At 36.4% G+C, this 15,687-nt stretch overlaps 1 protein-coding gene across 1 annotated transcript in view; it reads left to right on the top strand.

Annotated features, from left to right (window-relative positions):
• fat2 (FAT atypical cadherin 2) overlaps positions 1-15,687 on the top strand; it is a 73,916-nt gene that overhangs the window by 17,288 nt on the left and 40,941 nt on the right. The window contains exons 7-14 of the mRNA XM_001920023.8: positions 1,978-2,117; positions 2,299-2,574; positions 2,918-3,128; positions 3,359-7,399; positions 8,787-8,983; positions 9,343-9,496; positions 9,978-10,211; positions 12,388-12,777. Coding sequence (XP_001920058.2) covers positions 1,978-2,117; positions 2,299-2,574; positions 2,918-3,128; positions 3,359-7,399; positions 8,787-8,983; positions 9,343-9,496; positions 9,978-10,211; positions 12,388-12,777 — 5,643 coding nt within the window. The remainder of the gene's footprint in view (positions 1-1,977; positions 2,118-2,298; positions 2,575-2,917; positions 3,129-3,358; positions 7,400-8,786; positions 8,984-9,342; positions 9,497-9,977; positions 10,212-12,387; positions 12,778-15,687) is intronic.

Below are 15,687 nucleotides of genomic sequence, written 5' to 3'. Positions count from 1 at the left end.
GCTTTTTCTCCGAATGCTTCTCAAGGCCTACATCAAGGCCAGTACTTGTTGATCTTTGAAAAAGAAGATGATAAACTCATTTGCTTTGTAAAGTTTGGACACAAACATAATGAAGAGTCACTTGAGAATATAGCTACATTAAAAAGGGATCAGAAAGCCTTCAATAGGTGGAATTCTTAATAAACACCATCTGTTAAAACAGGCATGAATTTGCCCCCACTGAGTAAGAAGTCTGGTCTTTTATACGTGTGCCAAATGTTTTCCCTTAAACAATAGTGCTGATTTATGAACGGCATGGCAGGAGTGCCCTTGTAATGTGGTCTTGTTTTCTGTCATTATTGTACCTGGCTGGGCATCACAACAAAGACTCATGTGGGTGTTAGAAATGTAAAGTTTGCGATGTAGTGGTGCATTTCATTAAGGCTTTGGTGTGTGCGTGCGTGTTGCTTGTCTACTTATTCTGCAGAAGGAAATTGTTGAGGATTGTACGTGGATTATAGTTCTGAATCTTACTGTCATAACACTTCATGTTACTCACTCAGCCCTGAATTAATGCATATGGGTTCACAAAGTTTCATCCTGAAGTGTTGATGGTAAAACATGGGAGGTGTATTCTTGCCCATAGGTTTTTATTTTATATATGAATAGCACAGCAAATGTTTAATTGAAAAAGAAAATCTAACAATTCAATGTTTTAATCTTAGTAATATTAAATTAAAATACTGATTAATATTGATCTAAGCAATCAGAAATGCGCAGTATGGCTTAAATCATGTTTTGTAATCTTAATGAAGTGCTTCAGAATTTATAAGATTACATAAATTACTAACTAAAAGCACTTGTCTGTATACACCTATGTAATTTAGAGTCAAAACACAAAAAAACAGCAAGCAAGCATTTTAGTAAGCTATTATTGTTATGGATTATAGTAATTATGTTATTTTGAAATGCATGACTTAATGTAATATTAAATGGAAAAAACAAAACAGGAATCATGTTTAATTGACCAGCTAACAAAATGACAAATGACTATGTGTCAAAATACCATGAACATAATTTTAAAGCATGTCCATTAATGAGAACTAAAGAGACTAACTACTCTACAATTATATATATATACATATATATATATATATATATATATATATATATATATATATATATATATATATATATATATATATATATATATATATATATATATATATATATATATATATATATATATATATATATATATATACAYATATATATATATATATATATATATATATATATATATACACATATATAATGAGCAATATCACAAGAGTAGCAGTGTGATAAGGCTGTATGTCAGCACTGGTGGGACTTCTACTTATGTGATATTGCGTTTTTACGTCAGTTTGACAGCATAATTGTGTGTAAAAAAATTTAAAAATCTAACACGGAGACTCAAAAACATTTTTGTACGAGGAACTACTTTCTTCCACTACTCATTAACATCTGCAGCTGACGTCAGAACAGCAGAAACCGTTGCCAGTTCACAAACGTCAGAGTTAGTATTTGAATGATTCCCTAGCATAATATCTGTGATTCAAAAACAGCAGCAATATTAGTCAAACTGTAGAGTGTCTACTACTTGTCGCTGTATGTGGGCGGATATATTCATATATATATATATATATATATATATATATATATATATATATATATATATATATATATATATATATATATATATATATCCTTAATAACAGTATATATCCGCCTACATACAACAATATATATATATATATATATATATATATATATATATATATATATATATATATATATATATATATATATATATATATATATATATATATTGTTGTATGTGGGCTGCTATATATTGTTATAATGGTTCTTTAATTTCCTCATGTGGTTACATTAAAACAACTATCTGACTTGTGTTGATAACCACTGTTCTAACCAACAGCTAATGTTGTATTTTAGGTGGTGATGAAGAGCAGGACTTCTACATTGAAAAGAACACCGGCAGCATTGTGAAAGCTAGACGTCTGAATGCAGGCAAAAAATCTCATTACAACTTAACAGTCAGAGTCACAGATGGATTTCAGACTATAACCACTCAGGTATGAACACACATGCCCAATCCATCACACATTGATCGCAGAGTCAATAAATTCATTGCAATGCACCTCTGCAACCTAATGCGAGATGAAAGATTTACCATTGTTATTAGGTCAGCATTTTAATATGTCCTACTTAAGGCAATGAACAGCTGAAAGAGTGGTGGTTTGTCTTTTTTTCTAGGCCTACATTCAAGTAGTGGATATAAATGAGCATCGGCCCATGTTCCTGAAGAGTCTCTATGAGGTCAGAGTGCCAGAGGACACATCCCCGTGGAAGGAGATCCTTCACATCAGTGCCCATGATGCAGATGCTAGTAGTGGACTCTTTTACAGCATCCACAGCAGCCTCAATCCGGAAAGCCTCAAGTACTTTCACCTGGACCAAAGGAGTGGCGTGCTTGTCTTAAAAGAGGAGCTTGACTACGAGACCATCTCCACTCATACTCTGATTGTGATGGTAAAGTGACACTTGACTTGACTGAACTGGACTCTCATCTCAAGGTCTTATGTAAATGTAACAACAGCCAGTGCAATCTGTTGCAATTACACGCAAGTCACAAAATGTGATTCTTTGATTAATTGGGCATGAAAATGCGTAGTCATTAGTCCTACTGGAATGTGATTATTTATCTTGACTCCCTCACATAATGGGACAGAAGGGGTCAGAGCACAATACCATAAATCCACATTCCTGAAAAGTCTTGACCTTGATAAAATTCTAAAAGGGCAAAAGAAAACATTTGTGTTCAGATGTTATCTCATGTACCACACAGGTTGACCCATGTGCTTTATCTTCACAGGTACGAGATGATAAGATCCCAATAAAAAAGAACTTTGCGAAGGTTGTCGTTCATGTGGAGGACTGCAATGACCACATCCCATCGTTTCTGGATACTCATTATGAGGGCATCATAAGTAATCTAGCACTTACAGGCACTGAAGTGCTAAGAGTTAAAGCCCTGGATAAGGATACAGGGAGCAATGCAGATATTGTTTATTCGTTTCACTCCGGTAAGACTTTTGCCTGGAGCACTGTTACCTTTGCATTTTAACTAACTTGTCTTTAGCGTGTATGGAAAGCACAGATGTAAATGAAGAAAGGCTTGCCTTAAAACTTAATTTTAATGCGGCATTTGTAAATACTCTTGGGTGGCAATTAAAAAATGATAATCACATTTAATCCACTTATGACATTTAACACAAAATTCTCTTTGAGTAAACAATCTTTCTTTTTTGTCCAGGTGGGAATGTGGATGGTGCTTTTAAAATCGACCAAGGGACAGGAAGCATTCGTGTATCTGATGCATTAGACAGACTTCCGCAAGAGCACTATCACCTCACCGTAAAAGCCACTGATCAGGGCTTTCCCCAGCGTAGTGCCCTTTGCCCTGTTACGATCACTATAAAGCTGTCTGAATTCACACCACCCAGGTTCTCCTCCAAAGAATACATCACTGAGATAAGTGAGGCCATGCCTCCAGGATCCCCTGTGCTATCTGTCTCTGCCAGATGCCCATCCTCAGTGCTGTACAGAATCAATGAAGGCGACCCCAATGGGACATTCCACATCAACATCAACTCCGGACTGCTGTCAGTCAAAAATGCACTCGATTTTGAGCAGCACAGCAGCTACCATTTGCAAATAAGTGCTACAAATACGGCAGGAATCTCATCTGATGCTGTAGTGTTTGTTTATGTGATAGATGCCAATGACAATGCTCCTGTTTTCCATCAGGATGTATACTATGGGCAGATTAGTGAGTCTGCTCCTGTAAACAGCATGGTGACTGGGGAGAACAACACGCCTTTAGTTATCAAGGCATCAGATGCGGACAAAGACACAAATGCTCTTCTGGTCTACCAAATTCTTGAGCCTGCAGCTCATGAAGTGTTTAAAATAGATCCGAGCATGGGAACCATCTCCTTAAAATCTTTGATTGACTTTGAGGCAACACCTGAATTTTTCTTCAGTGTTCAGGTGTGGGATTCTGGTGAGCCATCACTGAGTGCTTCCAAGCCTTGCAAAGTAATCATTCGTGTTTTGGACTTTAATGATTGTCCTCCCAAATTTGTTTTACCTGTATATGAAATTGCCCTCACTTGGCCAGTTTTCCAAGACATGAAAGTAATCCAGGTGACAGCTCATGATGCCGATTCAGCAGTGACCTACATGATTTTGGAGAATAGTAACAAAAATGCATTTAAAATAGATCAGTCAACTGGAGTAATTTCAGTAAATGATTCGTCTGAATTACAGTCTCATAACGAGCTAAAGATCACTGCATTCGATGGGTTATATAAAGACACTACCGTAGTGAAATTGAATATCACCAATGCAACAAAATCTAGTCTGAAATTTGAAGACAGAGCACATGTAGCAACTGTTCTGGAGAACTCTACCTCTGTGAAAATTTTAGTTGTCCTTAGAGCAACAGGTACTTACCTGAATGAGCCCTTGCAGTTCACTGTCTTGAACCCACATGGGAAATTTGCAGTGATTCCATCATCTGGAGTCCTTCACACCACTGGTGTTCCGTTTGACCGTGAAGAGCAGGATGTGTATGATGTCGCTGTGGAGGTCCGAGACTTTAGGAGTCCACCACGTGTGGATGTCACTCATGTTAAGGTCTATATAGATGATGTAAACGACAATGTACCAGAAATATTGAATTTGCCCAAAACACTGTTGATATCTGATGAAACCGAACCAGGGGACGTACTCTTTCAAGTGCTAGCAACCGACAATGATTTTGGTGAGAATGGATCTATAATTTTTTCCCTAGAAGATGATTTCGGCCTCTTCAGAATCGACCTTTATCTTGGAGATGTATCACTACAAAGACCCTTAGACTTTGAGTCTATGAATAAATATGTTCTCACTGTACTGGTATCAGATGATGGTCAGCCGAGTCTGTCAGCCATTGGAACAATATATATCCAAGTGCAAAATCGTTCTCATCCAATATTTCAAAGCATGTACTACCCGTTGAAATTACCTGAGAATATTACTCCTTTTACAACAATCCTGCATGTGCAGGCAAGAAATCCAGAAGGATACCGCCTTATCTACAATCTAGAGGAAGACAACGCCTCCAGGTTATTTAACATCGATTTCAAAACTGGGGTCTTAAGTGTCACTGATTTCCTAGACTTTGAGAGTGAAACAAAGCATATTTTGACTGTTCGTGCCACTGATTCCGTGTCTGGTACATTTGCTGAAGCCAAAGTAGAGATTGACGTGGAAGATATAAACGACAATGCCCCAGTCTTCCAGAATCTTTCTTATGTTGCAGATGTGTTTGAGGGCCTTCCAATAGGCACATCTGTTTTACAAGTCTCAGCTGTTGACAGAGATGCAGACAAGAATGCAGAGGCAACTTACCAACTGATTGACAAAGAGAGTCATTTTTTCGAAATTGACCCTCTAAGTGGAGTTTTGGTGACTACACAAGTATTGGACTATGAAAGTACACAGCAGTTTACTTTAAAAGTGAAAGCCACAGATAAAGGGGTACCACCGCTGAGTGGTGAGGCTCACATTATTGTGAACGTCATAGATGTTAATGACAACCCTCCAGATTTTAGCGAGCCATCTTATCGGGCATCTCTTGATGAAATGGCCACTTGTGGCAACATCGTTATCAAAGTTCAAGCATCAGACCCCGATAGTAAGGATGACCTTCAATATAAGATTCTGTCAGGCAATGAAGGCCGATATTTCGCTATTAATGAATCATCTGGACTCATCTCATTCTCTAATGTGTGCAAGAGAAACTTGGATCCATTTTATAACCTCACAGTTGCAGTTTCAGACGGTGTGTTTCAGAAGACTGCCCCCGTTAACATTGACATGACAAATGGCAACAAATACAGCCCCTATTTTACCCAGAACATTTACGAGGCAGATCTGGCAGAGAATGCAGAAGTGGGAACTCGTGTGATCAGACTGGCTGCTATTGACCCAGACGATGGGCCATACGGCAGTGTCGACTACACCATCATTAACAAGCTTGCCGATGAGAAGTTTGCCATCAATGAAGACGGACAAATTGTGACTTCTCAACCTTTAGACAGAGAAAATCCATCACAGAGAGTAATTGCTATTAAGATCATGGCTAAGGATGGAGGAGGAAGAGTGGGGTTTTGCACAGTGAAGATTATTCTAACAGATGAGAATGATAATGTTCCTCAGTTTAAAGCCTCTGAGTATGATATTTCCATTCAATCTACAGTGAACAAAGGCTCACCAGTGATACAAATAATGGCTTATGATGCAGATGAAGGTAAAAATGCTGATGTCACTTATACAGTAGAAGAAGCAGACGAGGTTACAGAAGACATTATCGAGGTCAACCCCTTTACTGGAGTAGTCAGTGTCAAAGAGAGTCTGGTTGGTTTGGAGAATAAAATTTTCAACTTCAAAGTCAAGGCACGAGATGGAGGCTTTCCTTTTTACAACTCCTCTGTGCCAGTGCAAGTCAAGGTGGTCCCACCGGAGATCATACTGCCCCGGTTTACAGAGCCATTGTACTCATTCTCAGCATCTGAGGACCTCCCAATAGGATATGAAATAGGCACGGTCAAAGCAGACGCTGACATGCCACTGATCTACAGCTTGGTCAATGGGAACACTTTAGACAGTAACAAAGAACTTTCTTTTGCTATTGACAAAGATGGCGGCACAGTTGTTTTGCAGAACAATATCGACCATGAAAAAACCAAGATGTACAAGATTGATGTAATCGCTCAAGGGAATCACAATGGCACCAATGTAGCATCTCTTGTGTCTGTTCACATAGAGGTTCAAGATGTTAATGACAATAAGCCTATGTTTGAAGCTGACACATATAAGGCCTTCCTGGCTGAGAATTTGCCCTCTGGTACTACAGTCATTCAAGTTACTGCAAATGATGCAGATGCAAACATCAATGGAGAAGTTTCATATACACTTGAGCCGGAGTCAGATGACATTGGTGATATGTTTGCCATTGATTCGCAAACTGGCTGGATTACCACCCTAAAGGAGGCTGATTCAGAGACCAAACAGCTTCACAGATTTTTCGTGGTGGCCACTGATCATGGTGACGCACTCAAACAGTCGGCTTCGGTTCTAGTCGAGGTGACTCTTACAGATGAAAATGACAACCCACCACAGTTTACAGAAGAGCTTTACCAAGGGTCCATCCTAGAAAACAGCAGGCCTGGAGAGAACATTGTCACTCTGACAACTGCTGATAAAGACGTGTCTGCAGAAAATAGACAGATTGTATGTTACATAACAGGTATGTACAAATTATGTACTTCAATTTATGCCCAATGGCCATTTATTAGTGGTGTCAAAATTAAATGTTTTTTTGGTGCATCACGATGCAGACACAAACAATTTGGTATCGGTTCAGTAATAGATCCTAACCGGTCATTACGTACTGACGTCATTTATCTCATATGCACTATATTGGGGTAGCTGACTATGGCTAGGGAGGCAAACGCGAATAAACTGCTGCTCTCAGCTCTCCTCTCAGCTGTTACAGCGATACTTGTTAATCCAGACACAAATGCTTGTCTGTAGAACAAGTTTTCTCCTCTGTGTCTATCATGGGTCAGCTGTGATTGCCGCTGCCGTTTATCATTGTTTATCATCAGTGAATAGAACCAGAGCGTTAGAGCCAATCGCAGCCTTTTCTGTTGAGCGCTAGACCAGTCATAGGGGTGTAAGAGCTCACTCGACAAGGCTCAGAAAGCGAGCAGGATTTGTTTGCTCTAAATGCTCATGTTGTTCTGTGCGTGTATTTGAGTTTTTAAAGGTACAGTTCTGACTGTTTGTATTAAAGGACAAAATTGTATTACAAATAATATATAAATATAAATATATTCATATTTTTAATACAAGAATTTTTGTGCTGTAAAGTACAATATAAAATTGTGTATGGAAAGCATCGTCAATGCACAGTGATGCACAGAGAAATCGAATCAATGGCATGATAATTATAACCAAACTGAACCGTGAGACCAGTGTAGGTTCACTCTTCTACCATTAATACAGTTTTATTGTTAAAGGTCCCGTGAAGTGCTTTGAAATATGCATTTTTTTTTTATTCAATGATTCACATAATCTCATCTGAAACATGAAGAGAGGGTGGGACATAGTGTAGCTCATCCACTTTAAAAAAACAGCCAATAGCATTTTGTTTTTGTCACCATTCTGACAGTGAGAGTGATTGAGCACAAGCACATTAAATGAAATAAGAAGCTTCATGAAGAGGGCAGGGCATGTTGGATACTATAAAGCATTTGATTGGTTATGATTTGATGTGAAACTGTAATAGGAGGTGAAGTGAAAACAAATGTTGCTCCATTTAGGCAGAAGTGACAAACTGTACATGTTGTATCCGTTTTATATCTTCTAAACGCAAATGTTGTCACTGTTTTGGAGAGCACTAGCTTATAGATATCCTAAAATCTAACAATACTAATTCTAACATCTAACGTTATTTTTATTTTATGGGACCTTTAAAGAAACTGACTTCTGTTATTCCTCTGTGCAGTCTGGTTTTATAGTTCAGCTTTGAAATTTTATTTTTTCTTTGACTGTTGCATAAACAATTTTGCATTGGTAAAGTTGTGTATTTTGGTTTTAAGCAAATACCTTTGGTGTTTCAATCCCTAAAGATGGAGACCCGCTGGGCCAGTTTTCAGTCACAGCGGTAGGGGAGGAGTGGACGGTGATTTCCAAAAGTCCACTTGACAGAGAGGACAAAGACAAATACACTCTAAAAATAATAGCCACGGATGGAAGGTTTCAAACCTCTGCCAATGTGGAGGTCCATGTTCTTGACCTCAATGACAACAGTCCTTTCTGTGAGCAAGTAAGTATGCACTTATTCACTTATTCACTAGGGGCCTCTGCACAGAAATGAATAAACAAGCAAAACAAAAAACAAAACAAAACAAATAAATGTAGGAAAAACTAAATGATGGCATAGTATCCAGGACTGTTTGGGAAAAAAAAGAAAGAAATGCATTTGTTAAAAAAAAATTCATTCACTAAACATTACCCTCAAATATAAAATCATTCATGCTAGCACATGCTACAGTAGGAATTGTAAAAGTGTTTTGCTTGTTCAGAAAATACAACAGAAAGTTGATTGGTGGCAAACTATTTGATTAGTAAATTAGACCCACATGGAAAATATTTATTTAATAACTTTTACCCTTTTTTTTACAGTTGCAGTACACTGAAGCAGTCATGGAGAATTCTTCATCAGGCAAGGTTATCCTGAAGATCTCTGCTTCAGATCCGGACATTGGAACAAATGGTCAGGTGTCATTCACTCTTCATGGACCTAATGCAGACAAGTTCCATCTTGACCCCAAAACAGGTAACTTTAAAACATCTCTAGTAGCCTTCCCTGTTTAAACCTTCAACAAAGAAGATAAGAGGCAACTTTCTTTCTTAGAACTCCTGGAATTCCTGCTAAACAATGAGAGTGTGATTTATGATATGCAAGGTGCTCTATTCCAGGGCATCCTATCTAAATGTCACATCTTTTAAAACGGTTATATTGGGTTATGAGAAACATTATGCATGAAATGCTTTGGGCAAAGTTGGAAAAACAAAGGATTGTGTCCAGCTCAGTCGTATGAAGTTCCTGAAACAGCAACTTTCTTTGTTTTTGCAGCCATTTTAATGAAATTAAGCCACTACCTCTGAGACAGCAAGCCGTTGCACTCAGTTATCAAACAAATAACTAGTCAAGGCTCGTCTCAGATACCGTACATGTTACAACACACTGTCTAATCCTCCCCTGGTATTGTCATTTTTAATAATGCCTTGTATTTTTTTTCCTTCCTCTCTTTTAGGAGAGCTATTCACCCTCGCTGTGCTGGACCGGGAGCGAGAAAAAGAGTATGACCTAGTTGTTAAAGCGACTGATGGCGGTGGCCGCTCTTGCCAGGCAGACGTCACACTTATGGTGCAAGATATGAATGACAACCCGCCACAGTTTTCCACAAGCCATTATGAAGTCACAGTGTTTGACAACACAACCATTAGGACGCCTATTGCTGTCATCTATGCCAAAGACCCAGACACAGGTATGGCAATGTTTCTCTTCACGAATGGCTGCGCAAAGCCAAAAAAAGGCAAAGGCTCTTTATGGCTTATCCACTTAAAAAGCACTGAAAGCACCCCAGATTTTTTTACTTGACCCGCAACAGGAAGGTTGTAAATTTAAAGGTATGCGGCATCGTATGAGGGATTGAATCTGTGACAGAGAAACACGATTAGGGAGGGACAGACCACACCTGAAAATGTGTGTGAACATGCAGTTGCCATTACAGAGATTCGTGTGAATTTGAGCTACTCTGACCTTTATTTAATGTCTTTAACAAGTGATTTAGTGATATTGTCGTCTCAAAACATATTGTGCAAAGAACACAATTTTTTTTAATCTCACAATGTGAACATTACTAAGTGTAATAGTCATTAGTGTATTTAAATGAACTAAAATAATTTTTATGACTTAATATTGCTATCAAGGCCCAAGACTGTAACCACGTCTTGAAAACAGTGCCACAGCAAACCTTCTCTTTGGGTAAAAATCTACTCTCACTGATGGAGGGAGGAGAGTGTGTACAGTAAATTACTATGATTACTAAAGTTTGCGATAATCAGTGTACCAGTATTTGCCACATTTTCTAACACCCAAATAAACATGCCTATTTATGCACCTGTATGTTAGTTATCGTCATCGGCTTTGTGTCTTTGGACCTAACTTTCACTGGTTTATGCTTTGTGTTTGACATTATGAAAATTAATTTAATACTGTCATGCTAATTTGCTTTGTTTAATATTAAACCTAAAGAAAATTGGGAAAAGGAAGATTTCTACGGTGGCCAAGAGAGCTCAATGTACTGCAGTTTAAGAAAACACATGCAATTACAAAAAACACCAGCAAATTAAGAAAAGATCTTCATCAGTTTGACAGCACACATGCTGCAATTCCTCACAACTCAAAGACATTTTTTAAAAACACGCTGCAGTTTCTTACAACACAAACAAATTAATTAAATGCACTGTCTTTTCTCACAACACTTTCAAATAGCATGGAACACAACAGAGATGTTTCAAAAATACCCTAAAATGTGAGGTATATATAATATGTTACAATATATACCTCACATTACAGTACAATAGGTTATGGTTATTTAGGCTAATAAATACTAAAGACAAGGGAATCGAAATTATTAAAATAAACAAATAAAAAAACTCACCTTTTAAACATCACCTACTACTTCACCGAGTAATAGTCACGGCACAGCAGTGTTTGTCACGTTTTTTTGGGTCCACTTGAAACATTTCTGTTGTGTTCTGATGTTTTTGCAAGTTTTGTGAGAAAATGCAGGGCGTCTTGTAAATTGTTTGTGCTGTGAAGAAAATGCAGCATGTTTTCATCAATTGTTTGCGCTGTGAAAAAATGCAGTGTGTTTTCGTAAATTGTTTACATTGTGAGAAAAGGCAATGCATTTTATTAATTTATTTGCTTTATGAAAAAATGCAGTGTGCTTTTTTGATGTGTATGCGCCGCGTTCTTAATTTGCTAGCATTTTTTCGTTATTGCACGTGTTTTCTTAAATTGCGCCATGTTAAGCTTTCTTGGCCACCGTAAATTTCTGCTTACAAGAATTCTGTTTACAAATAAATCAATTTTATTTATATAAATGAACCTTAGATAGGCAACAGTTTTCCCAAAAGGGAGAGTTCATCGAAACTGTGAGATATGAAATCTAAAATCTGTGGAAAAATGAAGAATTGGCAGATGTATGCGTTTATATCCTTCAGCTTATAACCTGAAATTGCAAACACACAATTCTGAGAAGAAAAATCAGAATTTTGATATTATATAAAGACCCTTATAAGTTTAAGATAAACATCTTTTTGTTTTTTTAAACTCTGGGAAAAATCTTCCATAATTTGATGAAAGCACAAAATTGGATACTCTTTCTTGTTGTGTCATATTCAGTTGTGTCAGTTCAGTTTGTTATCTGTGATCTGTGAAGTTCCACCCTCTTTGATTTGATTTGATCTCAGTCATTTTGAGAATGTAAATGTTTAAACATTCTTTAAAAAAAGAGTTCTCTCATCCTATAGATTATTTGATTGAAATGATCATGTCAAGACTCCAGATTGCATTTTATCCATCTGTTGATCTGCTGTTCTGTCATTCCTGCACTCAAATACTGAGAATATTGTCTTATATAACTTTTCCAGGTATAAACTCAGAGGTGCGGTACTCTCTTCAAGGTGCCGACAGTGGCTTCTTCTCTCTAGATGAAATCTCCGGCGTTCTAAGATTGGAGCGATCTCTAGCTGATGAGACCAAGTCCACTTATGAGATGAAAGTAAAAGCCACTGACCGAGGCCTCCCTCGCCATCTCTTCTCCTTCGCCATGATTACAGTACATGTGGTGATTCTGAGTGATTACCAGCCATTGTTCCTCAGCTCCGAGTATTCAGTACAGATAGCAGAATCATCCCAGGTCGGCTCAGAGGTGATCAGTGTGTCTGCCCTCACCAAAGACGCCACTGAAAACGAGCCTGTGAGATATTCCATCATATCTGGCAACGAAGATGGCAGATTCATGATAAACCCTGTGACTGGTAAGGGCTGTTTTAAAATATATCTCTTGAAGTAAATTGTTTGGCGTTATGAATGGTGGGATTTATTGAAAGAGAGAATATTTTTATATTTAGAGAAATGCTTTGATTTCAGAGCTAGATTTTTTTGGGTGGTTTGTCACAGGATGTACTTTAAGTGCAATCAGCAGTGAAATAATAATATAAAACAGGAAACTTTTATTAGAAAACAACATATAATATCATTTAATAGATAATTTGTTTTCTTTTTTCAATTAAATTTTTTTTTATTGTTTTCTTCTGGTTCATGACAAAATAATACAAACACACATATTACAAATGATCACTGGTAGGCCTACTAAATATAAAGCCAGGAGTATACAGTGGTTATATGGACACTAGTACAATATTATAAAGAAAACCTGGTGAGTAATTTTAAATTGTGTTACAAGACATCATCACATAAGACCAAAAGTCTCCCCACACTGCAATACATACACTGGGATACATTGGTTTGTTTTTTAAAGACAGTTTCAAATGGATTTCTGGAAATGTATAAAAATGTAAAAAGGCTAACTTGTAAAAATATAAAAAGGATAACTTATTTTTATTTCCGCTAGTTGCAGAAGAAATATAAAACTTAAACAATAAAAAAAGAGAGATGGCAAAAGTACACACATCCTTTACTCTTTACTCTTATAAGAAGAAGAACAGATACTCATGTTTAAAATGACTCTGGTAAAAGTCTGGTAAAAGTACTGACAACTTTTTGTACTAAAATAAAAGTAAAGAAGTACGGCCTCAAAAATGTACTTAAGTAAAAATGACCCATTACTACTACATGTTTTAGTCACAGTAGGAAGGTAAATATCTGTTTTCCCCATGTATCATCATCATGATGCAAACTCACAGCCTTTATCATGTAGTTTTGTGCTGTTGGATCAAAAACAACAGCCATTCATGTTCATACACTGAACAATTATTCTGTAGGCCTCTATTTCTTAATAAATAATGTCTTACATTTTACACTCAATACAAATACTGTCCAAAATATTACAATTTTTAACAATTTTACATTTGAATATTTTATTAAATTTATTAAAAATTTATTTTCTTTTGCTAAAATAAATACTTATTGTATTTGACTGCAAACTATTTTTCTTGCATAAGCAGCTCTCATACATAACCCATTATTTTAGTGTTTTTTCCAGGGTATTTTAGATAATTTATTAAATGGATAAACATTAATTCTGTTAATACATTTTTTTCTATGCTCAAAGCTACATACTGTACATGCTACATACATCAAAGCTGCATGACTACAACCTACAAAACATGTGCATGAACTTTAATTCACGTGACAAATTCAGGATCTTTTGCATTATATAATTATTCATGAAGTCTCCTGTATAGTTACTTTTGTTGTTGTAAAATTTTGTTAAAACATTAATTGAAGCTTATCATGCCTATATGTAAAATCATAATCAATTAAAAAAATCAATACAAATAATTTTTCGTAAAACCAGAGAAATCTCTTGCAGTGTGATCGGAAGTGGACAAAAGGCATTTTTAAGCATTTGTATGGCATATTTTTGAACTGGAATGTGTCTCTTTTGTTTACCTGTGATCCGAACGAGCAAAATGTGTCTTATTAGCAAAATGTGTCTTATTAGCGTGTAAACAGGGGAGCATCAGTCATGTTAAATTCTTCCTCTGTCTAATAACTCCCTCTGTCTCATCTGCATATTCATCCTTGCCTTTCTTATTGTAATCTTCATAAGCCACGCACTGCAGCACACACAATCTATTATATTTTTTGTCAATTTGAGCATCTTTTTGATGCAGTCAATGACGAAAGTAGATTGACTGCATCAAAAAGACGCTCAAATTGACAAGAAATGAAATAGATTGTGCCTTAAAACACATTAAAATGAAAGTAACGACCCCAATTAAAAAAAATATGAATTAGAAAGTACAGATATTTGTGTAAAAATGTAAGGAGTAAAAGTAAAAAGTTTTCAGAAAAATAAATAGTGGAGTGAAGTACTGATACCAGAAAAATCTACTAAAGTACAGTAACAGTATTTGTACTTCGTTACTTCCCATCTCTAAAAATAAAACTTAAAGAAAAACTATAATAAATGCAACTTTTTTTTTAAAGAATGATTATATACAGGTACGTGAACAAATACATAAACGTAAACAATAAATCATATTACATAATACATCATAAAACAAACTGTTAATAAAAAATAGTTACTCTGTGATACTTCAATAACACTTTTTAAAAACACTTTTTTTTCTTTTTAAAAATGTGTAAAATTATTATACCATTTTAACATCTAACTTTATTTTTTAGTATATTTTTGTCTAAGCCTGATTTCAACTTGACAAACTATATATCACAAAAATATGCCATATATCATTTTGAAGTATGAACTCAAACAGTCGAGTGACAGTTAAAGGGTAAAAAAAAAAGGTTCATATACATTGTCTTAGGTAAAACTTTAAAGTCAGTGTCACTAAAGATTACACAAGATGTGTAAAAAAAAGCTTAAGTTTTATCTTCATAAACATTTATATTTGCCCACTGCTATTGATCCTCCATGACTTATTCCTGTTGTGGGATCCTGGAATCTTCTTCAGCCTGAGTAAATGTTGAACTGAAGAACCTGCGCTGACATGTTTTGAATCCACACAGGCACTTGTCAGCTTGTTTATTCCCATCTGTTCCTGCCTTTTACCCCTCTCTCTCTCTCTCTCTCTCTCTCTCTCTCTCTCTCTTTCTTTCTCACTCTTGTCGTCTTATCGCGAATCCTCAGAGCCTTCATGCTGCAGGACTTTTGTGCAGGATTGAGCCAAACTTTTTATTAGTTGTCAAACAATGCACTACTGTCTGGCTCTCTGCAGAAAGCAACTGGCTATTTAGAGGTT

The sequence above is a fragment of the Danio rerio genome, chromosome 14, assembly GCF_049306965.1.
Source record: "Danio rerio strain Tuebingen ecotype United States chromosome 14, GRCz12tu, whole genome shotgun sequence".
In the NCBI taxonomy this organism is placed as follows: Eukaryota; Metazoa; Chordata; class Actinopteri; order Cypriniformes; family Danionidae; genus Danio; species Danio rerio.
Note: the sequence above shows the minus strand (reverse complement) of the source record. Positions and strands in the feature narration are given on the sequence as shown.